The 26,348-nt window shown below is 46.2% G+C and overlaps 1 protein-coding gene across 3 annotated transcripts in view; it reads left to right on the top strand.

Annotated features, from left to right (window-relative positions):
• The window catches only part of LHFPL2 (LHFPL tetraspan subfamily member 2), a 177,749-nt gene extending 152,352 nt beyond the window's left edge, over window positions 1–25,397 (top strand). For all 3 annotated transcript variants that reach the window (XM_060093079.1, XM_060093080.1, XM_060093081.1), the window contains 2 exons: window positions 1,192–1,844; window positions 21,203–25,397. In XM_060093079.1, the coding sequence (XP_059949062.1) occupies window positions 1,415–1,844; window positions 21,203–21,459 (687 nt within the window). In that variant the 5' untranslated portion in view covers window positions 1,192–1,414 and the 3' untranslated portion in view covers window positions 21,460–25,397. The remainder of the gene's footprint in view (window positions 1–1,191; window positions 1,845–21,202) is intronic.
• Window positions 25,398–26,348: the final 951 nt, after the last annotated feature.

The raw sequence follows: 26,348 nt of genomic DNA, 5'->3' as shown, positions 1-26,348 counted from the left end.
GGGGGCGGGGGGAGGCGCGCAGTAAATGGGGCTGTGAGGAGGAGCCCTGCGGCCCATTTCAGGGTTCAGGCCTCCCTGAAGGGGGTTTAAGCTGTTCGAGCCCTCTGGTAATGAAGCCGTTTGTCCTTGGGAACAGAACGAGTCCTTGTGAGATGAGAAACAATGCGCATGTTGAGTTTCAGACCTGGGGTGAATCGAAGCTCAGGCAGAGAGGCACACGTGATGAACTGGGACAGTTCAAGGGACGCATTCTTCACAGGCATGTCTCTGTTGTCAACAAGTCCCCTCAGTGGTAATGATACTTAGTCAATGGTCATTAATGCCTCTGTTTTGAATAATTTCCCCAAGTGAGTAAGTCATCAGTTCTTCTTGGAGCTTTATTTTTCTTCTTTGTATTTTAACTTGTGTAGTTCATTTTGTCTAAAAATCACCCTGTGAGAAATGGATGAAAAATAAGTTTGGGTGGCAAAGTTTTATTATTTGTCGGGGCATTGTTTTCCTTTTAAATTCTCATTTACCTCTGAAGCAAATACTCCCTCCTTTGTCTCTGCTAGTAATTTGATTCCCAGGAAATAAAGTTGGGTGTTACTACTCTCTACTGTTAAGCAAAAAGTTTTGATGCAAGTTTTTCTAACTTAGCTCACCTAACACCAAAACAGCAGGCAAAGAGTCCTGTAAACTTTAAAAAAAAAACGCAGGCAGTCCGTTGATATAGTTCACTGGCAGTCATATCTTCATCTGTCTGGATCCCTGTGCTCTTGGACTTTTTCTAATAAGATATAATAGAGCAGGAGCCACGTCCCAAGAGCATGCAGCTGGGGCAGGAACCCCATGCACAGCGTGCCCCCGGGTGGGTGCAGGGACTGGCATGGGCCCCTCTGTCGTGCTGCCGAGAGATAAGGGTAACCACAGACGCCTCTGAGAGCGCAGTGAGGGAGACCTTGAAACAAAAACACCAGCCGACACCGCCGAGGACGGCGGCGTGTTGGCGGGGGCGCAGGATTCGCCGGGGCAAGGTTCTGTGGGCACGAGGGGCGCCGCCGGGCAGGGCTGCGCAGGGCGTGGGGCAGCCGTGCCGCGGGCGCGCACCGGGGTCTGAGCACAGGCCGAAGTGCAGGCGGCCGGGCGGGCAGGCGGCGGGGGCGGGGCCGGCGCCGCTAACCGCTCTCCTCCCCTCTCTCTCCTCCGTAGGTGAGGCGTGAGGCTTGCGGCCGCGCGGAGCTGTGACATGGCAGCATGACAGCCCCGGAGAGCGCTGCCCCACGACGCCGCCGGGACGAGGGAGCCCCCGAGCAGCGGCCACTGCCGGCCCGGAGCGCCTGAGCCTCCTTCCCGCGCCTTCCCCACCGCCCTCCGGGCTCGCCTGTACAGTTCACCCCGTGGCCTCCCGACTCCTGACGCCTCGAACATCAATATGTGTCATGTCATTGTCACCTGTCGCTCGATGCTCTGGACCCTCCTGAGTATTGTGGTGGCGTTTGCCGAGCTCATTGCCTTCATGAGCGCAGACTGGCTGATTGGAAAAGCCAAGCCCCGCGGCAGCGCCGAGCCCAGCGAGCAGGGCGGAGGCTCCCTGGAGCCCCACCACCCCACGCTGGGCATCTACGCCCGCTGCATCCGGAACCCCGGCGTGCAGCACTTCCAGCGGGAGACGCTGTGCGGGCCCTACGCCGAGACCTTCGGAGAGATCGCCAGCGGCTTCTGGCAGGCCACCGCTATTTTCTTAGCCGTGGGCATCTTCATTCTCTGCATGGTGGCCCTGGTGTCCGTCTTCACCATGTGTGTGCAGAGCATCATGAAGAAAAGTATTTTCAACGTCTGCGGGCTGCTGCAAGGAATTGCAGGTAGGCGTGCGCGGAGGGCGAGGGGGCCTGAGAGCCATGTGTGTGCTCGTGCGTGTGTGCAGCACCCTCACTGCTCGTTCATTTGCTGCCACACTTGAGGAGGACGGTCTTCTGTCCGGTTCCACGCAGCAGGCGCGCGCTGCCCTCATCGCTCCCTTTCCCTGCGTCACTCCCCTGAAGTGAAGGAAGTGTCTGTTCTCTGCTCTGGCCTGCTCCTCTTCCTTGCGTATTTCCTCGGGTTCTACGTTGCTGGGTTTTGTTTGAGTAACTACTCCTACTTTTTGCTTTTCCCATTAAATTAACAGCATGCTTTGCGCGTCGTGCGTCCAGGGAAGAACTGCGGTGTGTGAGGCCCCCCAGCAGCGGGCCCTGTGTGCTGGGATGAGCGTGAGCGTGGGGCGTTCATTCACAGGCAGTGAGCCTGGTGCTGCCACCCACTCTCGGCCCCGTCCTCGGCCCCATCCCCGGCCCCAGGATGATTTCAGCTTTCGCAGGCGAAGAAGCTGGCTGGAAGGGAATTAGTATCAGCTGCTCTGTGTTTAATAATGTTCTGGTTTAAATTGTCTGTCTCCTGGAGACAATTGTCAGAATGTTCTGTGCACTCAGATCAGAAATTACAAACTAACTGTTCCACTTTCTGGGAGTTTCTCACTAATGAGCTTGTTAGAAATCAGTGGAAAGAAAAGTATGAGCACTTTACGGGGATCCCAGAGGGGAGGCCGTGAGCTCCAAGAAAACTTCCATGGCCGCTCGCATTTTCATAGGCTGTCCCATGTGGAGTTGAAAAGTGGATCTGGAACCAAGAGGGTATCCGTCTGTCCACACTCAAGGGACTTGTTCTGAGCAGCAGAAACACACACACCCCCCCACACACACACAGCCACAGTACTCCCCCTCCACAGAGTTTGAAGACATCCTCAGGAAGCAGAGGAATAGACTCTTGCTTTGATTCTCAGGAAAAAAATTCACTTTTTAAACAACCACAACCAAGGTATTTATTAATCTGAACTCTAACAGGAGAAACAGCAATCCACTTAGAACCCTCATTGAAGGGCACATCCTGTAGCTGCGTTCACGGGGCTGCTGACAATGGAGATAAGCACTGAGCCTGGCATCCAGGCCTGTAAAGAAGCAGACCTCAAATGAATTAGCTCTTGCCTGCCTTATAGCAAACTCTTGAGCTCAGCAGGGCTGGCTTCCAAACAAACAGGTCAAACAGCAGTTTTTTTTTCCAAACAGCTGATAAGATGATGTTTTCTGTTTCTCAAACCTTAGGGGGCCCCATGTGTGTATGTGGGGGAGAGGGTAATGGGCTCAGAGAAATGACAGAGGACGTGCTTCACAGTCATGCTCTGTTTCAATGGGGGATATACTCGTGACAGATCTCAGGACCCCTCATCTCTTTATCTGCCAGGATCAGCTGTACCATGAGAGACCCAGGCACTCATAGGCACTCACGGAATTTGGGAGGCCAGGATTCTGATTTTCAGCTTTGCTACTAACTTGCAGTTTCACTTGAGATAAATGCACCAATTCTGTGGATCTTGGCATTCCTCTTCTGAAAGATAGGGAGATTGGAAAATATGATCCTATCTTAGAGTTTTGATTCTGTGAAGCTCATTGTCCCCCTTTTGATTCACTTCTCAAATCTGCAGTTCATCCCCTAAGCTTGGATTTTCACTTCCGAGAAATGTTCATTAAGGTAGGTTTCCATCCTGGTTCATCTTTTTCTTGTCAGAGAAAGGCCTCTACTTTATCCCCGCCAGGCACACAGTGCCTCGGGGGGCACGTGTATCTTACAGCTTGTTGAGGAGTGTTACCAAAGTGTTACTAAAGCTTTTGAAAAGTCAAAATAAACATGTAGATGAAGGGAAGCCAGTTTACACAAATAATTAATCCTGTTGAAGAGTCCTGGTTCACCAGAGAGGCGTATTTTTGCTCAGTTTGCCCTGACTATATTTTATTTGCTTATCTTCGATGACTTCATGCTTTTATTATGAGTTTTGTCAATATGCTGGTATGCAGATGAGACTCCTGGTTTGTCATCCCTAGGAATGCTTTTCATCTTGAGAAACTTGGTGCTTTCCAGCAAAGGACTGGCCATTTACAGTAGGGTGGGACATCTTGGGCCATACCACCACAATCGGTCTTTTGCAATCAATTTGCAGAAAATTATGGATGTCTTTCAGTCTCGAAGACTGTTTACATGCAGTTTTTAATAAGGTGTTACTCCAGTGAATTTAGTCTCTAAGAATGTGGATTAGTCCAACAAGTCTTCTGGTGCTCTTGTTTGCTGTTTCACATAAATGGCTAGAGTGTTCATTTTGGCACAGAGATGAGTACATATTTTAGGTATTATTCATACACTCCAGTGAGTTATTCTTGACTTTTCTCTTTCTCTCTGCCTCAGGCCTCTAGGAAGAAGGACTGGGGAGAAGGGAGCAGTAGCACGCCCAAGATGCTGGGCTGTTGGTCATCTGTCTCTCCAAAGTCTTGATTTTTCTAAAAGAAATTTTTCTCCTCATCCCCTTTCACGTATGTTCCCCATGCATACATATGGCATCTCAAAACGTCTGAAATTGCTAAAAGTTGGCCAGAGGCAGAGATTCCTGTACAGTCAGATTCTGCCTCTCTAAGGGGCCACTGGTCTAAGGCTAAGAGCTGAAATACAGGAAAGTGGATTCTCCTCACCTCCCAGCCCAGCAGCACCCCTCTGAGAAGAAATCATTGGAAGGATGGACTGAACGCTGGTCAGCTGGCTCCCTCCTGTTGGGGAGGGGATGAGGGGCACATCTCTGAGGGATGCTTAGTGGGCTCTTTCTCCAGTAGTCGAGGTCTCCACCAGGCAGGTCAAGCCAGCATCAGTGGCGGCCATGGCCCTTGAGTCTATGGCTTAAGCGAGTTGCCCCCTGGGTGTCTGAAGCAGCTGGCTTGCTTTCTCTCCTCCTGGCCGGTCTCTAAGAGCATCTGGTCAGCCCCAGCCTCAGCCAAGGACTTGCTGCAGCTGTGAGCATCCGTCTCTGCTCTCCCCACAACCCTTCTCTCAACTCTGGATCCGTTTGACATTGAAACAAATGGCGGGAAAGGAGACTGTTGCCAAAGCAACGAAAGGCTCCTTCAGAAAGATACTCAGATTGTGTTTGTTCTTACAACTCGCATTGGCAAAAATGACACTTTCGGAAAATGTAACTGGGTGACGAATTACAGGCTATCTAGTATGCCTTTACTATGCCTCATCTTAAAGACCACAGGTTCGCATGGTTGTCACTGTCCATAGTATAACAAAAACCATCAAAATCTTAGTATTTTGATTTTACAAGTCGGGTATAAAAGAATCTGCTACGTCAGTGGAAATCTCAAAGTTTGGGTTACTTAAAAAAAAAAATGAAAATACAACTATTGACCATTAAGCTAATTCAGATAGCAGGATTCGCCTTCAAGGCCTTACCTAATGGTGGGCACCCAGCTGACACTTCTGAAATGCTCATGTACAAATGCCCTGGCTGTTCAGTAGGCGCTCTCAGCAGCAGTTAGAGCTCAAACCTCATCTGGCTCTGGATCAGCGCTGACCTCACCTTAAAGTGTCTGTGAAATGTTAACCAGTCTGCCTCATCTCTAAGCCTCAGTTTTCTTACTTGGAAAACGGGTATAATAGTAGTACATACCTCAGGGTTGTTTTGAGGATTAAATTAGATAATATATGAGAAAGGCTTTTAGGCACACATAGTAAATAGTAAGTGGTAGTAGCTATATGGTGATGATTAAAGTATTTATGCTTTGGGGGCAGGTTTTAGTACCTTCTTTTGTGTTCCCTACAATTGCTGCATTCTAAGGAATAGGGTCCTTAGAACTGATCTTATTCTGTCGTAACCAAATGTTAACTACATTGTAAAGTGCCATTCCTGGCCCCTTAATAGCCTGCCTTTTTGGGACTGAAGAGCACAGAGCAGTCCTGTGGCTCCTATGGGCCTCTGGGTGTCCTCAGGCTTTTTTTAAAAAGCTGAATTGACAGGAAAACAAAGAGCTTCTTCCTCTCACTCCTCTTCCCCTGACCTGTACGTTCTCCATCCTTTCCTTTCTGGAGGCAGCTTCTAGCGGTTGAGTCCTGATTGCAGGTGGCTTCTCAGGCTCCCCTTGCAGACTAAATCACAGGCTGATTGGTCTTCACTGGGTGAGAACTCGTCCGGGACTTGGTAGAGCCAGAAACACACGTCAGTTCATAGCCCTCTGGGATTCATTACAAAAGCTGGGGAATCAGCCAGCAGGGTCGTTTTCGCCAGCTGCCTTCCTTAGGCTGTGACCTGGATGTGGTCCACAGTGAAAGCGTAGAATGCAAAGATCCAGGTTTTCCATGACAGCATCAAGCAGTTTGGGTTTGGAAACGCATGTAGGGCCCTCTTAGAAGTCCGTGGAATCCCCAGTGACTCAGGTCTGGGACGGGGCCACGGCAGTGAGCTCAGGAGTTGGCCCACTGCTGCTGGCCCGGGCTGTTCCCCTGGGGTTGCCACGAGGCTTGGACTAGCGTGTGAGCTTCTGGCCTGGCTGCCTACTGTCCTCCAGTCCTGCCTCGCCGGCTCTGTGCTGCTTCGTGTCTGGCTGGCTCTCACGCTGTCTAGTCCCTGTAGCCCTCTGTCTGTCTACACCGCGTTCAGCCCAGCAGGATGGCCTCAGCGAGCTGCCCCACTAGTCTGACTGGATAGATCACTGTGGCGCCATCCATGCTCACTGGCATCGCTCTCTGCAGCAGGGGCTTAGGGCCTGCTGTGCAGACTCAGTTTTCTTAGAAGTGAGCAATGATTGAGGGTGAAGGAGAACAGTATGAAAAAAAGAAAGGGAAAGGAATAAAAGAAGGATCTTAGAAGAGAAGTGGAGGGTTTTGTTTCTGCTGTGTGTAGAATTGCTTTGTCGTAGTCTGGCACGCGTGGGGAAGTCAGGGTGGGCATGTGAGATACACCAGGACTGCTTTCTGGGTCTTGGCATTCTCATTGCCATTTTTCAGAGGGTGAAAGATAACCACGACTCAGCCTGGTCGCAGCATCCGTTTTGCCTTATCCCATGCCCTACCTGTTCACTCCCGGTGACCACGTCGGTCACTGGAGAGGAGAGAAGTAAGAACAGGACTTGGGAAACATGGGGAGAGGGGAAGAGATTCCTGACTCTTTCAGAGACCTGGCCCCATTTTACACCTGAAAAATTCACCTTGCTTTCTCTGAGAAGGTAGTGTGACCTTGGTTGCCCGACTTCAAAGAAAAGACATGAGGGAAGTAGAGGGAGCATCCCCTACTTCTCCTTAGAATGAGGCACTGGAAGCTTCTGGCTGTCTAAAGGAGGCTCTGGATTTCTGGCTCTCCAGACAGATAACGCCTCCACCAGAAGTCAGATGTAACCGTTCTATGTCTGAGTCAATTGAAGAGTACCCCTGACTCATTCCTCAACCTTGTGGAAAACTAAAGAATGCCAAAATGTTATAAGGCAGGCCAGAATTAAATTTCAATCCAAGGAGCTTTTATTGGATGCCCGATAAATACAAAGACCTGTAGACTCAGGTCTACAATTTCTTGAGTTTCTGCTCCAAAACCATATTAGAGAGTCATTGCTTTGGAAGCTGTACCCTAGAAAAGCAAAAACAAAGCAAAATATCATCATATATAAAGGGAGCAAAAGAATTCAACTTTATCATTAGAGGAAAAACAGAACTACTGCCTAAGAGCAAGTGGACCAAGCACGCATTAATTTGAGTAAATCTAGGGACTGGGATCTCTTTTTAAAGAATCAGTTGGAAAATCTAGACAAAACTTGCAAACTCTCTTAAAATTCAGATAGAATATGCAGTTGATATGCAAATAAAGTACTTTGCTATGGTAACCACTTAATTGTAGACAAATAATCTCAGAGCCCTGGATGATCTATGTTCCAATTCCAGTAACAAATCATCACATTAAGTATGGCTCTGAATATTTATACAAGTGGTTCAGGCACTCTGTTTTAAGAACTTAATGCAACAGTGGTGTTCTTCTAAGCCCTGACGTCACTTCTGAAGTAATCTGTGCACTCTTATGTGCCCAGGCACAGTTAGCCACAGTTATGAGTTCAGTTGTTGTATAGAGGCTTCCCAGTAGCTTTATTAATTGGCCCTCAATCTCTTTTATTAAAAGATAGCCCCCAGGGCTTCCCTGGTGGCGCAGTGGTTGAGAGTCTGCCTGCCGATGCAGGGGACACGGGTTCGTACCCCGGTCCGGGAAGATCCCACATGCCGCGGAGCAGCTGGGCCCGTGAGCCATGGCCACTGAGCCTGCGCGTCCAGAGCCTGTGCTCCGCAACAGGAGAGGCCACAACAGTGAGAGGCCCGTGTACCGCAAAAAAAAAAAAAAAAAAAAAGATAGCCCCCAGTACAGATGAAACCTAAAATACACATGTTGAGAAAATGAAGCCAATATTAAAAATTTCAAACCAAAATACTCAGTGGCTATGTGTTCAGGGTTGAGAGGCCAGCCTCAGGGCCCTAGTGTTGAAAAGATGGCACCTGCTTTGTTGCAGGAATTATTTAACATTATCTGGACCCCAAAACTTTGAGCAGGCAAGAAATTTACTTACTGTCCTGAAAATTTCAGAGCTCAGTAACTAAATTTTTTAAGTGTCTTTTGTTCTGCTATGCACTGCATTTGATTTTTGGTGGGGGGGGGGCGGCAGCTTACTTTGAATTATAAGTGTATTTTGGTTAGAGTCAAACAGGAGCTCTTTCTAATCCTACATGTTGGATGAATAATTTATCAAGAAATAGTTTTTAAAGTTCTTCCAGTTGCATAGAAACAGTTTAGGAAACACCTTCTCACTTGGAATGCAAAGTAAAATTTTATCACTAACTCATGGGAAGGAATAATCTGACTAAATTAGTTTGTTGGGATGCATTTTAACGGGTAAGAGTTAAAGTTTTAGAAACTGCCAGTGAAGTAATTTGCATATAAACATGAATTATTGCTGGGAAAGGTTTAGGGAGGCTTTAGTGTGGGAGAAACTGCATCTTTCTTGTGGATTGTTTCTCCACATATTCTAGGGGCATCCAACAATTCTTAATTGATGGTCATTAATTTTGAGTAATTGTAACAGAAACTTCCTCTGGGGGGCTTGGCTGTAAGGTCTTTTTATGACAACTATGCTCTGATTGTCTTCCAAAGAATTCTCTTTATTGCTTTGTCATCCGTTCTCCACCCACCACCCTGGAAGAGTATTTTTCTTGCCAATTATAATTCCATGGAAGTGTTTTTAGTAGAAAACAAGTACCCTACTAGACTCCTCCAGGGAGACGGTGTAAGCATTAATACAAACTTTAAGTAAAAAATTACTGACACCGATCCTTCACTTTTCTTCTCCTTCCCCTCAGAAAATCTTGTTGGTTAAAAACCTCTAATGTTATTGATCATGTACTAAAATGACATGTAGATATAATCTGCTCTGCAAAGACACTGGTTATAGGCTGAAAACCCTTTTCATTACCAGTGACCTCCCATTTCTGATCTGGCCTTCAAAGCAGAGTTTTTAAATGTCAGTTGGGCCCAGTCTAGCTTGTCCATAAACCCTTGAAACTTTAAAATGAGGTGCAGTGAAAACTCTTTACCTTTTCATTTATACAGTAAACAAACAGGCTTCTTAGAAAGATGTCCCCATCCTAACACACACACCCCAGCGGCCTCTCACTGCCTTTGAACAAGGGCGGGTCCACTCTGCTAAGGTTTGTCGACTGAAAAAAAAAGTGCACAACGTGAGAGTTGTAAGTTAAGTTTTATTGGGGGCAAAATGAGGACTATAACCCAGGAGACAGCGTCTCAGATAGCTCTGAGGAACTGCTCGAAGAGGTCAAGGGGGGAAGGTCAGTGTATATGTGATTTTGGTGAAGGGGGTGCATGCAGTCAGGCACACATTTTTGCAGAAGGTTGCTGCTAGTCACGAGGAGAAAATGTCTCCGTTAATGATTTTAGTACTTTTCTAGAGATGAGAAGATGCAAGAATTTGGGCTCATAAAATCTTCTCCTGCAAATATCTATCTGAAGGCCTGTTCTGCCAGTTTTTCCCAGAACACAGAGTGCCTCATTCCTGATCTCCACCCTGAACTCCTTTCAGGGGGTGCTGAAGGTCAGCGGCTGCAGTGGCCAGTGACTTAGTCCTTGTAGAGGCAGATGGCAAGCCCCAATTTTTAGTTTCCACCAGTCCTCAGCGAAAACGAGAAAAATAAGGACAATGTTGTAAGATTTCATAGTGCTATAAATGTGTTCAATTTAAAGAACTGTCCTTTATTCTTAGATTACATCCTTTACCCTTTTTGTGTTAAAATGCCCTTTTTTATGAAATGATAATGAGAGGAGATAACGGTTATTTTTAGTATCCTTATATTAGCAAAAGAAAAAATATTGACCTCCCAGTAATTTTTCTGGAGATTTTGCTAGTGTCTGAAGTCCAGAAGCTTGGGAACCACTGTTCTAGAATATGAGCAAGGGTGTGGATTGTGACTTTTTCACAGCTCTCTAATGTTCAGAATGGGGCCTGCCACATACACACTAGGCGCTCAGTAAATGTTGTTCACTGACAGAAACATAGTCTGTTCTGTGCTCACTAATCCGTGCTAGAAACTGTGAGTTTCTAGGCATTGGGAAAGAGTAAAGGATGTAGTAAATGCTGCTGAGTCTCAATCCTAGCATGTACTCTGCCCTCCTAGACAGAGCATAAATAAATGAGTCATCATCCAAAGAACCAATAAGAATCATTTCAGAACTGGCAGTCAGTAAAACCAAATTCTGTTTGGGCTTTATAGAATAAATCTTCAATGAAAATTTGAAAAGCCTTAGCGGGCAAAGTGATTTCAAAAGTAGAGAATAACCAAAGGTGGCAGTTCTTAGGCAGAACTCCTTGATTCATGGTATAACTAATATTTTGTTATATTACTCTTATTTATAAATACTGTTCAAATACCCCTGACTCTGAATGGCTAACTGGCATTTTGGTACTGAGGGTAGTGTCTTGGCATCTGGAGAAGTCAAGCAGGCTGGAATAATAGCATTGTTAATTTAGCTTTGGGGCTTGGGAGACAAGGACCAGAACTCTTCTTGGGTAGAAGAGACCTGGGGGGGGGCCCATCCTGGTGTCTGTAGTTGTCATAAGCAAGATTTCATGAGAGCCTGATGCCTTAGATTGAGAGCAGCATCCCCTGAATGTAGACATTGAGGCAAGCAGATCTCTTGTTAGCACAGGATTAACTAAAACCTACTGCCTGTGTACAGGTAATGGTGAATGGTGCAAGGGTTCAGGGTTAGGAGGAGGTCAAGGCAGAGATCCTCAGCTCTGTTCTGTGAATGAAGAAAGGCCACTTGGGGCTTCCCTGGTGGCGCAGTGGCTGAGAGTCCGCCTGCCGTTGCAGGGGACACGGATTCGTGCCCTGGTCCGGGAAGATCCCACATGCCGTGGAGCAGCTGGGCCCGTGAGCCGTGGCTGCTGAGCCTGCGCGGCCAGAGCCTGTGCCCCACAACGGGAGAGGCCACAACAGTGAGAGGCCCGTGTACCACAAAAAAAAAAAAAAAAAAAAAAAAGGCCACTTGGAGGAGGCGGGATGGTTAAACCATGGCCCCGGCTGCTGGAGGAGGGATGTAATTTGGGGGCTGTCTGAGAATGCTCTCGGTGCTCGATTTTGTCTAATCAGCTACAGATGTCTCTCCTGGAAAGTTCATAGGATGTGGTTTTTTTGTGGACCAGTTTGTGGATGGCATTAGTATTCTAGGTAGATGTGCAGTTTCAGATGGTTCCCAAGTGCACAGAATCTCAAGGACTAAAATGTGAACAGATTATACAGCTTACATTTTCTCCCTCTGGTCTGATGGGTTTTGTGCTTTATTTCCAGTTTTCTGCTCACACAGATTCTTCAGGAGAGGACATCATAGCGAACATTATGTTGGTTTGACCTGTTCATAGGTTTTCTTTCTAGAAGTTTTTTTTGGCCAGTGGCAGCCATTCCAAGGTGACACCTATATTGCAGTAAAGGAGGCTGATGACACTCAGATTGTAATGAAAGAGAAGGGGTGGTTGGAAACTCTTTATCTTGTTGTTGTCTTGCTGTAGTGTTAGCAAATCAACCTGCCTCAGAATAGGTGAGCCTTTATTTTTGTGCAGCCTTCCTCTCCCCGTCATCCCCTTACAGCATTCCTGTGGTTTTTTTCCACTTGAGAGCTGTTCATCGTCATCTGCTCTCTCACGTCTCGTAGGTATAAGCCAGCTTTTGAGGATATAGCAATCTCCCCTCTTCAGCTGCACAGATGCTTTTGTTTTGGAAGCTAGTCTTTGGTGTGCAGTAAAGCAGCAGCCTGGATTTGAGTCCCAGCTCCACCATTGATTAGCTGTGTAACCTTACTTAATCCCTCTGTGCCTCAGTTTCCTCGTCGGTCAAATGATGATATTAATAGTACCAACCTCACAAGATCCTCTCATGGAGAGAACTCTCATTTGAGTTATATCTAAAGTGCTTAGCCAGTGCCTGGCACATTGTAGTGCTTAGCACTTAATAACTGCTGCCGTTGTTATTATAACAATTATCATTATGATCATTAAAAGGTTCTAATCACCTGTATAAACTTCCAGCTTTAAAGTATTAGTTGTGAATGTGTAAAATTGGGGGAGGGTGTTTATAGCTTAAACTCCATGTCATCTTTGCTTGGAATCTACCATTTTTACCATAGACGATCTTTCCAAAAGGTTCTTCCAAAAATGAGAAGACTAGAAAGGAAATGGGAATCAGAAATGACATGTGAAGTTGATCAACACCACAGTATGTGTAGAGGACTGTGTTGGATTTGGGATGGAGATGGAGGTAGAAGCCAAGGAATAGAACACACTCCTTACTGCTGCCCAGTTTATAATCCAGCGGGAGTTCATCTGAGCCAAATATACATACTTTGAGGCATCTAAGAGACCTTGGAGCCAGTGCTGTTCTATTATGGGACAAATGCATAGTATGTCACAGTAAGATTCCTAGTTTTTACTATCATTGTTCTGGATAATTTTTCAGATAGTTGGTTAACCATTTACTTGTAATTTTTTTTTTTTTTTTTTCCTTTTTGCGTTATGTGGGCCTCTCACTGTTGTGGCCTCTCCCGTTGCGGAGCACAGGCTCCGGACGCGCAGGCCCAGCGGCCATGGCTCACGGGCCCAGCCGCTCTGCGGCATATGGGATCCTCCCAGACCGGGGCACGAACCCGTATCCCCTGCATCGGCAGGCGGACTCTCAACCACTGCGCCACCAGGGAGGCCCTGTAATTTTTTATTTAAACTTTTTACCCATGAAATTCTGAGTTGCCTCTCTTCTTAAAACAGAGTGTAGGGGACCTAGTTCAGCCTTGCCTTGGTGAGTGAGAATGGTCACTACAGGCTGCCTCCAAAGTCCCTGCACAGGAGGAATATACAGGTTCATACTGTGATCTTTGGAAAGAGAATAGCTTGATGGCAAATTCGTCGGTCTGACATGGTGCCTTCCTCAAAGCACAGTCTTAATAATACCTGAGAGTTTGCCTTAGGGTATTGTGAAAGAGAAAAGGTCCCTACCTAACAACAGTTGATGACTTTCAAATAGCTATTAGGGACTGCCAAAATGACTTCCAGCTGTCAGCATGGAAGATGACTCTGGAAAAAATAAAAATTTAGACAGAAAAGAGAGGTAAACATACAGATAAATGTTAACTAGCAGGCCCAGGGTTGTTGTGTATCACTCTGTACATCAGTTGTTGTACCCCGTGATGGTCCCAGACTTAGAGTTAAATAACTAAACGTATTATTCCTCTTGGAAGCAGAGAATCACCTCCTCTCCCTCTCCTGACCACCCCCCCATCACTCCACCTGCGATTGATCTATGACACTGTCCTCAGGACTGCTGATGGGAGTGGGTGTTTTCCTGAGCCGTCAGCAGTTCTACATTCCCGCCTTCAGTGCCGGCACTTTCTGTTAGTCTCTCCATTCTCCAGGCTCATGCTGCTTCTGGATACCGCCCTTACCACTTCTGCAAACTGCCGTGGTCCACCTCCCTCCTCATTGCCCCTGGTGTACCCTTCTGCCACCTGCCATGTTCCTGAACTTCTCCAGGTTTATCCCTGCACTGCGCCTCCCTTCCCAGCTGGTGTCCAGGGCAGTTCCCACAGTCAGTCACAGCATGTCTTTATAGATGTCGTTACCGCAGCCAAGCATGGTTGGAAACAATTTCAGAGTTTTGAGGCTAAAATGATCTCTAGATTACTGAAAACTTATTACATTTAGTTGACTTACTGCTTTTTTCTATGTCATCTGCCAACAAAGATCTATTTTCTGTAGCCAGAAAAGAGATAGTCAGTGCTTGCAGTCAAGTAGAAGGCCAGTCCCATGGTTTGGTCCCTTTGTGTGTCTCATTAGTAAGTGTGGCTGGTGTGCTGTTAGCCAAAACTGCAGACCCCTGGGATTCACCGTTATCGAATGTAGCTTTTCCTCCAACCATTTAAAAAACTTGGCAAGAACTTAAAATGGCTTCATTTTAAAATGTAACCATCCACATCATAGCACTCTTTCATTCATCCAACAAATATTTACTGAACAGCTATTACACGTCAGACATTGTTCTAGGCAATTGGGATACATAAAGAAAAAACTGCACAAAGTTCTCTATCCTCACGGGGTTCACGTTCAAGCTGGTGGAGACACAATAAACCAAATAATTATACAGTATGTTAAAAAGTGATGGGTGCTATAGAAAGAAAAAACAAAAGGAGTAGCCAGGGTGAGAGAGGTTGGGTATGCTGGGGTGATAAGGGGGGAAGCTGCAATGTTAAATAGGGTTGTCAGGGTAGGATTCGGTGAGGAGAGATTCAACCAGAGACTTTAAGGAGATATAGGAGTCAGCCATATGGACAGTCAGGAGAAGGAGCTCTCCCGGCCAAGGGGGCAGCTGGAATGAAGGCCAGTAGGCTTTGCCGCAGAGGGATGTGGGCCCTAAGAGAGGAGTCAGGGAGGATTCTAAGGGTTTTGACCTGAGCAGGTCTAAGAATTGGACTCCCATTTGCTGAAATGAGGTCCACAGGGCAAAGGCCAGGTTTTGAAGTGGGGAGTAGGAATCAAGAGTTAGGTTTGGACATAGCTTTCAAGTACCTTGTTAGATATCCAAGTGGAGGTCAAGTAGGCAGTTGGATATGCAAATCTGGAGTTAAAGGTGGAGATCAAAATTCAGGAGATGCCAGCCTAGAGGCAGTGTTTAAAACTGTGGGACCGAGTGTGATCAATAAGGAGAATGTGGACAAGAGGACAAAGGATTGGGCCCTGGGCCCCCCATTGTTGAGATTGGAAAGGTGAGGAAGAACAGCCAAGGATACCGAGAAGGGACAGCCAACATGGCTTCCCGTCTGGAGGCAGGACACTGGCAGATGATCGTGCAAGGAGCACTGCCGTCTCCTTAGTCTTCCTTTACTACAAGATTGTCAGTACTTCCTGAACTTGCTGACTGAAGCTGTCACCCCCAGCAAGCCTGGAATGCTCTCTGAGCTGTGTCCCAGAATAGGGATGGGATGCAGGAAGCCAGTCACTCTCCCGTCTGATTTGTCTTGCTTCTTGTTAGAGAGATGGCCGCCTGGGCAAGAGGTTGAGGGGCAGGGTGTGTGGTGACAGCGGCAGCCTCCTGGCACAGCGGAGCTGAGCACCGCAGAGACTGGAGCTCAGTCTGAGTCACAGGGTAGACCTGATAGGGATAAACACCACCAGGTGAATTCCCCCCACCCCCGCCAGAGCTATGTTGAATGGGAAATGGATGTTTGATAGTTAGATGGTTTCCTGCCGGGTTCCTAAATGAGTCAGTGGCTGTTTCAAAGCCAGAAATAAGTTGAACTCTTGACCTCTGTTACCCAAGGTTAACTGTGTGACATACCCTATGGTAAATGCTAAAGATAAAATTGTGATGTAAATCAAGAAGGATAAAGCTTTTCTGCCCTCAAGGGGCTCAGAGTCCTGCTAGGGCATCGCTCTATCCTCAGGGCCGAGAATAATGCCTGCCACTTAGTAGGTAACTCAGTAAATTGAGTTGAATATACAAAAATAACATAGGATAAAGAGCTGAAGAGGGATGTGCACAGGGCAGTGGGAACACACAGAGAATAACATTCTGGCAGGAAGTGGTAACAAATGTCACACAGAGGTGACATTTGGGCTGGGATGGGGGGAGGGTATTTCCAGGTGGATGAGTGCCCAAGGGGTCAGCATGAGTGAGACCCCAGCATGAGTGAGACCCCTTGTTCAGGGAGCGGGCACTCCTCAGTTAGACCTAGTTGGAGCCCAAACGTATCAAATGATGCTAAGCCTGCTATCCGCTGTCTGCTGTGAACTCGCTCTCCAGAGATATTAGGATATTTCAGAGCTTCAGAATGAGCTTATTATGACCTAGTGGAGGCTGAGTGTGCGTCCCTCACTGGGGGCTTCTCCACAGGCTGCTGGTAGCAGTAACAGGCCATCTTTTCTTCCCGTCCTTAGAAAATTCCTTTGCAAACTGAGGTCTAGTCAGTCTTTACTATTTAGTCTGGAAGCCTGTCTGAAGAGGAGGCGGGAGTATGATGTCCAAAGACTCACTTGTTCTTCTGTACAACAGGGACCAGCCTCTAGTTGTCACTTGTCAGGCCAGGAAAAAGGGCCTCCTTCTGTACAGACAGTGGGTGACCCACAAAAGGCAAGAAACCTGGAGTCCGTTCCCTTGGCCAGCAGGTAGTGAAAGTGTGGGGTGATTGGGTGACAGACTGGCAGGGAGGGAGTCGGGGCCGACACAGCCAGGGAGAGCCTGTGAAGTAGCCACTGAGCCTTCCGTACTCTTCCTTCACAGGCTGAAGAGCAGTGGTTCAGACTTGGCTTCCCCGTTCCTAGCGTCCCGGACGCTTAAACCTGGAGTTGGTCACCTTCAGACAAGTAAAATATTATTTACTGTATTCAGCAACTCCTAGTCTTTCCAAAATTGGAGGCTTGGCAAGATTATGGAGGTTGTTTCCCCCACCTAAGGGATTTGATTAAAACTTCTATTTGATAACATACTGTTTGATTTCAAGGCAGTAGCAAGAAAATTACCTAAGATATATAATTTTGTGGCTGGTCTAATCACAGTCAGTGCTGACTGTTGATCAGGAAGACTATGACTTTACTTTTCCCAGGGTGTTTCACTGGAAACTCAGCCATGAAACACAGCTCCTGACCTCTCCCTTTCAGAGCTCATGGAGTCTAACCCAAACTACGTGTTTAGGTCGCCCATAGACTCTAAAAATTCCTGTGTAGCAGGATAGAAGTGCTGGGAATCCAAGGTTGAGTCTGAAACCTCCTTCCAGGTAGGGGAAAATTTTACTAAAATGGCAGAGGGACATGATGGGTGTTGGCAGTGTGATAGCTGGTGCCCATGAGAGTGCCAGCACCCTATGGTGAGCCTTGGTAAATTGTCAGGGCTCTGTCTCCAACCTGGTGTGTCATCCGTGGGGTAGTCCAAGTGACTAACCATCCGTACCCTTCCATTAATTTCTTTCTTAATTAATTAATTTCTTCCCCAGATGAGGTTGAGTCATCCCCCAAGGGACCCCATGGTGAGCATATGCTGGCATCTTCTAGTCCTCTTGGTACAATGAACTGGGAGGCTGTTAGCAAGAGAAAAGACAGGATACAAGGGAGAGGATATCTCTTAAGGTTGGGGAAAATGGTACCTTCTTGGGTATCATCAAGTCGAGCCACTGCAGAAGCTACCAGCCCTCTGAACTGCCTGTGGTTTCTTGTAGTGGTGGCTGTTTTCTTGGGTAGTTGGCCAGTATCATCCTGCCTGCCTTTCCTCCTCCTCCTCCCAGCTGGGCCTGTCGCAGATCAGCCAGGCACCAGGAAGAGATGCCAGTCAAAAGAAAATGACATGTCCACTGGCCTAGTCCCTTATTTTCTCTGCCACCCTCCCAACACACATTCACACACAACCAAAACTGTGATGCATTAAGGCAAGGAGAGGAAAGGCCCCAGAGATAGGCTGGCCTCACTTCAGGAGCTGCCGGGGAGAGCAGACCATTTTCTGGTGTGGCTCTTATGTGAAACTCAATCCAAAGCACACCTCAGCTGACAGTCCCTGGTGCACTCCAAATTGATGACTAGAAAAGCCACGCCACATTTGCAGCAGACTTGGTATGTGTCTTACTATGTTCTCTTGCCTGCTGTCTGATGTGCCCATCTAAGAAGTCGTGGACTTTAACTCTGTTCTCGGTAGCAGGTGTCATCAAGCCTATTTGGAATCTGGGGCATATGTTTGCTTCTAGCCCCTGGGATTCACAGGCCTGGAACAGGCAGTGTGACAGGAGAAGCCAGCCAACCAAGAGTCTGCATCTCCTTTCCTGCCGGGATAACTTCATTCTTGTTGATTGGCATCTGCCAAAGTTATTTTACTCTTTCTCCCCAGGGGCACTATGGTTTAGAAAAACTGTATTGCAAAACAAATTGCACTGACATTGATAAAGTTTTATTAAGAGTCTGCTCCTTGCCAGGCGCTATTCTGAGCACCGCCCTCGTGGAGCTTAAAGTTTAGAATGGAGGTGGATTAACAATCGGAATAACTAAGTGAAGTATCAGGTTGAACCACATGAAGTGACCATTTTTGTAGGTAAAAAAATAGACAAATATTGACAGTTTCATATGACTCAAAGTAATATATTCTGTTTGTCAGTAATAAATGCTAAAGAGAAATAATAAAGCAAGAAAGGGGGAGAGCAAGTTAAGGGAGAGGTAGGTGTTTGGAATTGTAAATAGACGGGACCGGAAGACCAAGGAGGTGGCATTTGAAGATGGCTGGAAAGCCGTCTGGAAGAAGGGCGGTGCAGGTGAGAGGAGCATAACAAGAGCGAGGGCCCGAGCGTGGCTGGTGTGTGGCTGGAGCAGAGAGCAAGGGCAAGAGAGGCCGGCGACGGGGAGCCGGGACCCAGAGGACCTCGAGGGCCAGGGCGGGAAGACTGGATTTTACTCTGAGAGCTGGGAAACCTTTCTGGGCTTCTCGATAATTTTACTCGGAGGCAGAAGGGACCTGCTGAGATAGCAGCTGTGACTGAGGAGCGCCCGTTAGGGCCCGGGAGCCGGCGCCCAGGCCGCTCCAGAGCTGCGCCGGCCCGGGAGCGGTGGAGAGTCCGGCCCGGCGAGGCCAGGCGAGGGCCGCGGGTGGCCACCGGAAGCGTGAAGATTTCTGGAAAAGGAGCATTTTTGTAAATACCTAGAAAGATGACAAATGCTTGTTCTGTGCTTGCTCACCTGAAGGCTGGCTGTTTTCTCTCTCCGACTGTCCTGTGTTTTCATGGCATTAACCAAGCCAGGAGCAGCCCTGGCGACGGCTGGGAGGAGAGGCCCACCAGCCCGGCTGCCCAGGTTGGGAGCCTGTCGTTCGGGCACACATGCACTGGGGCTCACAGACATACCAGAGCCACTTTCTGTCACCCTCCCGGGGGACTGCCCTGTGGGCTTATAAATAGTCAAGCTGAGGAGTTGGACAGACTCTTAAGCATGGCACCCTTTTATGATAAGTCTCCCTGCTGTCCTTATTCACAGACCGATTGGCCAGTAGCAGCCACAAGATTTTAAGAAGGCCTGAAGCACTTCAGGAACCTTATCTGAGCTACCAGCAAAGGGGACAGCTAAGGAGAAGTACAGGGGTGAATGTTCCTGAGGGTTCTGCAAAAAGGGGTCTGATGATATTAAAATAATAGTTATTTTAAAACTGCTGGCTTCCCAGGATCTGAGACAGCCACATTATGTTGTGCATCCTACAAGCCAGAGCCCAGCACAGGGTAGCAGAGCTGCTACGTGACGGCAGACTGTGCTTTCTGTCTCCTGTCCCCAGCCCCTATCCAGTGCAGGAAAGGGCGTGGAGCAAAGGGAACCCTGCTGTGATGATGGTGGGAATGTAAATTGCTAACAGCCACTCTAGAGAAGGGTGGTTAAGAAAAGTATTTTGCCATAAAGAGAAACCCTTACAATTCAAGGGTATAATGCATATTAAAATGCATTAATTTTACTAACTGGACTTGTTGAACCCACATAATACAAACGATGTGTGCAATTAATATTCAAATATAAACACTCTGGCCTTTTAAAAGGGAGAGCCGTTAATACTCCCTTGCCCACAGGCTGCAGGTCCCAGCGATGGTGCCTCTGGTTTCCAGCGCAGTAACTTAGGACCTGAGGGAGGAAGCTCCCAAGGTTCCATGCGCCTTGGGCGAGGTTTCCCTACCTAGGGAACAAGGTAGGAATTAATCGGGATTTATCACAGGCTTAGAAATACAAAAGAATTAGCTCAGTCATCCTAGATCTCCCCAGCTGAGTTACATTTGTTCAGATGGAGAATAGTTTATTCTTTCAAGGGTACTAATTGTAGCCTCCTCTCCCCCAGTTTTGACACCTTTCAAAATATCCACACACACACCCCCGCCTCCCCCGCTCCCCTGCATAGGCCGGCCTGTCTATTCATAACTGGTAAACTTTACACTGCTTCTGCATGGAAGGGGCCTGCCAAGGGCTTTAACCTGTTACCTAGCGCTAGTCTGTGTTCCAGGTTGTTGTTAGGGACACAGCACGTACTCTTTACAGACTGTGTAATACTCACACCCACCTCATGAGTTAAGGATTAGCTCACTTTACAGGTGAGTAATCATACTTAGGTTCAAAGACTTCTCTAAGGTCACCCAGCCGAATGCCAGCAAACAGACTCCTCGTGGGTTTATCTTTAAAGCATGACACCCAGCTTAAGATGTGGTCTCTCGCATTTAACCATGGTTTTCTGTGAATTCCCTCACACCGGGGTGGGCAAACTTCTCCTGCCAAAGACCAGAGAGTAAATATTTCAGACTTTGCAGGCCATAGGGTCTGTAGCAACTCTCCCTGTGCTGTTCCCGCACAGAAGCAGCCATGGGCAGTCCATAAGCGAATAGCTGTGCTCCAATAAAACTTTATTTACAAAAACAAGACCCCACTTGACCTTAGTTTGCCGACCTCTGCCTCAGACCAAAAGGGAACTAACTGCTCACTGCAGTAACAGCCCTGTGGGAAGAAGTAGTAACAAGGTTACCTGCTTTTCTAGAAGAGAAATTATTAGTGGGTTCACATTCCAACATGTACAAAAGCAGCTAAAAGTATTTTCAGTAAAGTGATTGATTGTCTTGATCAGGCCAGATCAGTTGCCTAAAAACAGTCCCTAACACTTGCTATTGCAGAACGGATGCCATTGCCCAGAGCAGGCAAATCAAGTAGCCGTGACACAGATTGGTACAGTTACTCACTTGCCATTGGAGAGCCGTGGGGCTTTCACCTGTGTTTCTTCTGCCCTGCAGGCCTCTTCCTTATCCTGGGTTTGATACTCTACCCTGCTGGCTGGGGCTGCCAGAAGGCCATAGGCTACTGCGGACACTACGCATCGGCCTACAAACCCGGAGACTGCTCGTTGGGCTGGGCCTTCTACACCGCCATCGGGGGCACGGTCCTCACTTTCATCTGTGCCGTCTTCTCCGCACAAGCAGAAATTGCCACCTCCAGTGACAAAGTACAAGAAGAAATCGAAGAGGGGAAAAACCTTATCTGCCTCCTTTAGTTTGGAAGAGACATCAATGCCGTTTTCTTGCTCCTGTAACCTTGTGAAACACTTCACTTCTGGTTCTGTCGTTTGAATCAAGTGAAGAACTAGCTTTTACCTACCAAAGCCACGTTCCACAGCCCTGAGCCTTGCCAGGACCAACGACAGGCAACACCCAGCTGCACAAAGTGACTGCACAGGAGGGCCACAGTGCAAACTGTAAGAGATGGAACCTGAAAATAGTACATAAACCCTGACATGCAGTTCAGTTCTGTCGGACTCCATCTCCCCCCAAGGCTCAATGAAGGATGATGATCTAAACCATTAAAGCAGCAGTTTCTCTGGTAACACAAGAGACCATTGGCCAGATTTGCAGGCTGTTGAGAGACATTTCTGCACAGGTTGCATGCCTGCGAGCATCTCTGCCTCAGAGTGAGGTTTGGGGGTTGGTGCTTTTGTTTCCTCCTAGTTCTTTCAAACTGTCTCAGGTGGAGACTGCAATGAAGACTACACACCCACCGGGGAGAGGATGTGTGCTAAAGGGCCGAGCAAGACACTGTCTGTTGCTTAGCTGACCCGAGGCGTCAGCAGGGACAGTGTGGAATTCTGTGGTGGGACTTAATTCTAGGCTGAATTCCAGAGTCAGGTGGATCAATTGATCTGTCACTCCAAGAGTTTAGAAATTTGAGTAAAGGAAGAATAAGGACCTGTCCAATCATGAGAATAAAAGTACAAAATCCTGCTAGTGGAGACAAACTGATTCCACTCCTCAGCAGCCAGGCTAGCGCCAGTACTGGCCCAGTCTCCTCTTCCCCTGGAGATCACATGTTGTTCTTCTAGGGCTAGGACTGTGCTTTGACTGCCAAAGGAAACCTCACTCTGTTTCCTGATTCCAGGGACAGAGGTCTCCGAGCCAGCTCATTCATCTGGTGACTGGGAGAGCTTGCCAGGATCTCAGCACTTGCAGGGAGACCTTTTCCCACTGTGTGGTAACCATGCTGTGTTCAGCTGTATTCCCACCCCCCAGCAGCAGCAGGATGGCATTCTGTGCAGAAAAAGGAGCTAAAGATGGGAGTTAAGTTTTTCTAGTTACTGGTGTTGGTCCTGAAAGCAGACTGAAATAACATTAAATTGCTCTAACTGGTGAGTTACATCAAAGGCTTCATTCTCAGGAAAGCACAGAGTAGATAGATAGAAAGTTAATGCAAAATGAGAGCTAGACCAAGCTCATAGCACCTGCCTATACCTGTTTACAAAATGAATGAAACACCACTATGAAAAAGGATTCAGGGGCTTTTAATCTAGTTTCTATAAATCACCAACATAACTGATTCAGGAAAATGATATTAGCCATCACTTCAAACTTACCTTGGAACGATCAAAGTGACCAGAAAGAACCTAGTCTGGTATTATCCTGAGCTTCAGAATTGCAGAATGCGATAGAAACACTTCTTTGCAATTTAAGCAAATGGAGTGGACCTGCCAAATTTCTGGAAGGACTAAAAGGACAGGTCTCTTTAGGCTTATGAATCTGCTTACTTGAGGGCTTGCTTTGTTTTGAAAATTTAACAAATAACTATGAACCTTGTTTGGGCAAGGTATTGTGTGCTAGGCACCACCAGGCATAGAACCCTGATTCAGATGCTACAACCCTGCCCTGAGTAAGTCATCTTCAAGCTGTGTGAGTCTAAAACCATGCCTTGCTGCAGAACAAGTAACTGCTTTAGTTGTTCCATTCCAGTTTAATTCCATTCTAGCCTTCGGCCTGTACCAGAAACCATTTTATCTCACAGATAATGAGCTAAAGGGCAGGAAGGCAGGGGCATGGAACCAGGACGTCATGAGCTCACCATTCTTAGACCAAAGTTCAGAGTAAAAGCGAGATGTACATCTGTGACTTCAAGGGGTAAATGTGTATCCTCATAGCAGCCTGTCATAAGGGCTCAGGACACAAACAATAACTGTGTCTGACGCCACACAGAAATAATAGGTTATGGCAGCCACTGGACAGGACCGCCACCCCTTATTGTGCATCTGTACGCTCTAGCCGAGTTCTGATGCTATCACAGTCATCGCTTTTTAACCCTTGGCAATAATTTTCATTTAAAAAAAAAAGCAGCTCCCTCCATCAGGTAAATAATTTAAAACCCAATTTTTTTTTCTTAAACTTATCATCACAAGATTCACTCTACTTTTTCTTCTATACAAGATAGAGAACCCATGTTATAACACTAATTTTACACTCTCACTCTCCTCACAGACAAGTCATAAGCTTAGAGGATCCTCTAAGCACGTCCATCATCTTTACTGCCTGACTGCGCCTTCACTGAGGGGCGGTGGAGGGTGGGATATTCCTAGGTCACTCTGATAACAGAAGTCATGAGCGAAAATGTGACCTCTCTTGGCCAGAAGAAAGTCACTTGACAGTGTTTACTTCATTAGTCTGAATGCTACAGAAGACCAAAAAAAACTGCACATGCACACACACAAAACCCCAAACCACTAAAAACTGCTTAAACACTGATTTGTTAAGCAGAGCAGAGATTACATTTCTCTAGCAGAGAGAGTAAAAAGGTAACGTGGGCCTTTTAAACCTTTAGTCCATTTAGCCAGGCTTCAGTTGGGATAAATGGAATATCAAAATCAGGCTAGTCTAGACGAAAACTGCATGGCTGTTTAAAAACCACTGAATAGGAGGAATGTGTTAGAAGGAAATAGATTAAAAACAATTAGACAATCGTTGACCCGAACCTATTTTTCTAATAAATTTCTATCAAGCGCCTCAGTCTAAAAATCTAATATACCTGGACCATTATTACTACCAGCAAGTCTTATTTATTTTTTGCCTGCGTTTGTGCTTAAAGTTTTGTGATGGGGCTGGGCTTCTCAATGAACTCCAAGAAGGCAGAAATGTTTGCTTTGGATTCTGTGGATTTTTTAAACCTGTGTGCTAATTCAACAATGTTACATTAATTATGTAAGGGTTTTTGTATAGTTATCAAACATCTGTGGTGTAATGATCTTTGTTAAACATGTATTCTGTAAAGTGCCATAGTCTTTTTTATGTGTAGCATATTTAAAAAATATATATGTATATTATACATACACAAGTCTGTGTGAAAGATGTGCAATAACAAAGGTGTATGTATGTTTTGTTTTTTGGAAACTGGACAGGAGTCAGAACAGAGATTGTTTCTGTTTTGGCAAAGGAGAGAGTTAAACATTTTTGCCTTCATGGCCTAGTCATTAACCCATAACCATTTTAATGCTACACAAACCTATGTGAAGAAAAGACTGGTATGAAATCATTTTTTCCTGGGTCTAAATTAAAATAATCACTAGATTTATGTGAAAGTTAAGCCAGCAAGACAGGCCCAGTTAATGCTAGTCTTTCATGTGAAATGTGAAGCTGCCACGTTGCCTTTTCTGTTTGTGTGATAACTAGTAGCTGGCACATAATCACTAAGGAGCTATTTCTTAACATGCTTTGATAGACCACGTTAATGCTAGACCACTATTTAAGGGCTAATCTCACACCGTCTTAGCCATAAGGGTCTGCTTAGAACAGACCTCTCTGTGCAATAACATGTGGCCACTGGAAATCCCTGGCCTGCGTTTGTATTTGGGCAGCAATGACTCCCAAGGGCCAAAAGAAATAAAAGCACGACTGGGATTTCTTCTGAGACTGTGGTGAAACTCCTTCCAAGACTGGGGGGTCATGAGGTGCTTTGGAGGAACTCAGCACCATTTGATATTCAACAGCCACTTGAGCCAAATATAAAATTGTATTACCGCTGATGGACTCAATTTGAGCCTTTGAATTTCTGGTTATCCTATTATATTGTAAACTAACACATTATTTGTCTAGCATTGATTAGGTTCCTGTGCATATGTATTTTCACAACATGCTCCCCTACCCTCCCCAGATATGAATTAAACCAGATTTTGCAAACTCATTCTGATTCAAGTCTCAGTATATTGGTTGCAATATGATGTGTATAATTTCATCAAGAAAACATCTACCAATCAAATTTTAAAGACTAACTTATATGTAATAGTGATGACAGGAAAAAAGATATTCAGGTATTTTAACTATGCCATTCAGTAGTAACATATATACACCTACCTTAGGTTAGCTTTAACTTCAAGATAAGTATATGTTTCTTTCTTGGAGAAGCACTGATGTAATTATAAATAGGGAGAAATAAAACCCTCTCAAATACTATACAGATATCTTAATTTTAAAGTAAAGAAATATGGAAATGCTTCAAAGTATTTAAAAAGCTTTATAAACAATGTAAAGAAATGTGTATAACAAGGGAAAAGTCAACAGAAGGACACATTCACCCCTTCCAACAAAAATACCGAAATTAAAAGCCAGTCATGGAGCAGTTCACATCCACATTTCCTGAAGGTAATCCTGCCCATAAAAAACCTCATCTAGAAGCAAAATTCTAATTTAGAAACTCAAAGAAGACACTAACAACCCTTTTCATAAACTCTTACTCAACTCTGTATCGCATGAAGCACTTAGTCATAGAACATACAAAAATAGCTATTTCCTGATCTAGGGCCTGTGACAGCTGAAACTACATGTATGCTTTGGCTTCTAAACATACCTGACACATGCCAGATTTCTAACAGGAATAAAAATTAAAACTGACAAAATTACCCAAATCAATAAAGGCAAAATTCTTCCATATTATGATCTAAATAATCCAAGCAAAATTGGCCATTTTCATTTGCCTTTTCAGCTCTTGTTACATCTTCCTCAAAAGTTAATCCACAGGAGAAAGGACTCTGGCTTTAAATTGCGGCACAGGCTGGGTAACCTTCACCTGTGCTTCCCATTTCATCCTTAGTTTTTTACTTAGCAATTTTGCTACTGGATCAACTTTCCATGATTG

Source organism: Mesoplodon densirostris, chromosome 3 (assembly GCF_025265405.1).
Source record: "Mesoplodon densirostris isolate mMesDen1 chromosome 3, mMesDen1 primary haplotype, whole genome shotgun sequence".
In the NCBI taxonomy this organism is placed as follows: domain Eukaryota; kingdom Metazoa; phylum Chordata; class Mammalia; order Artiodactyla; family Ziphiidae; genus Mesoplodon; species Mesoplodon densirostris.
Note: the sequence above shows the minus strand (reverse complement) of the source record. Positions and strands in the feature narration are given on the sequence as shown.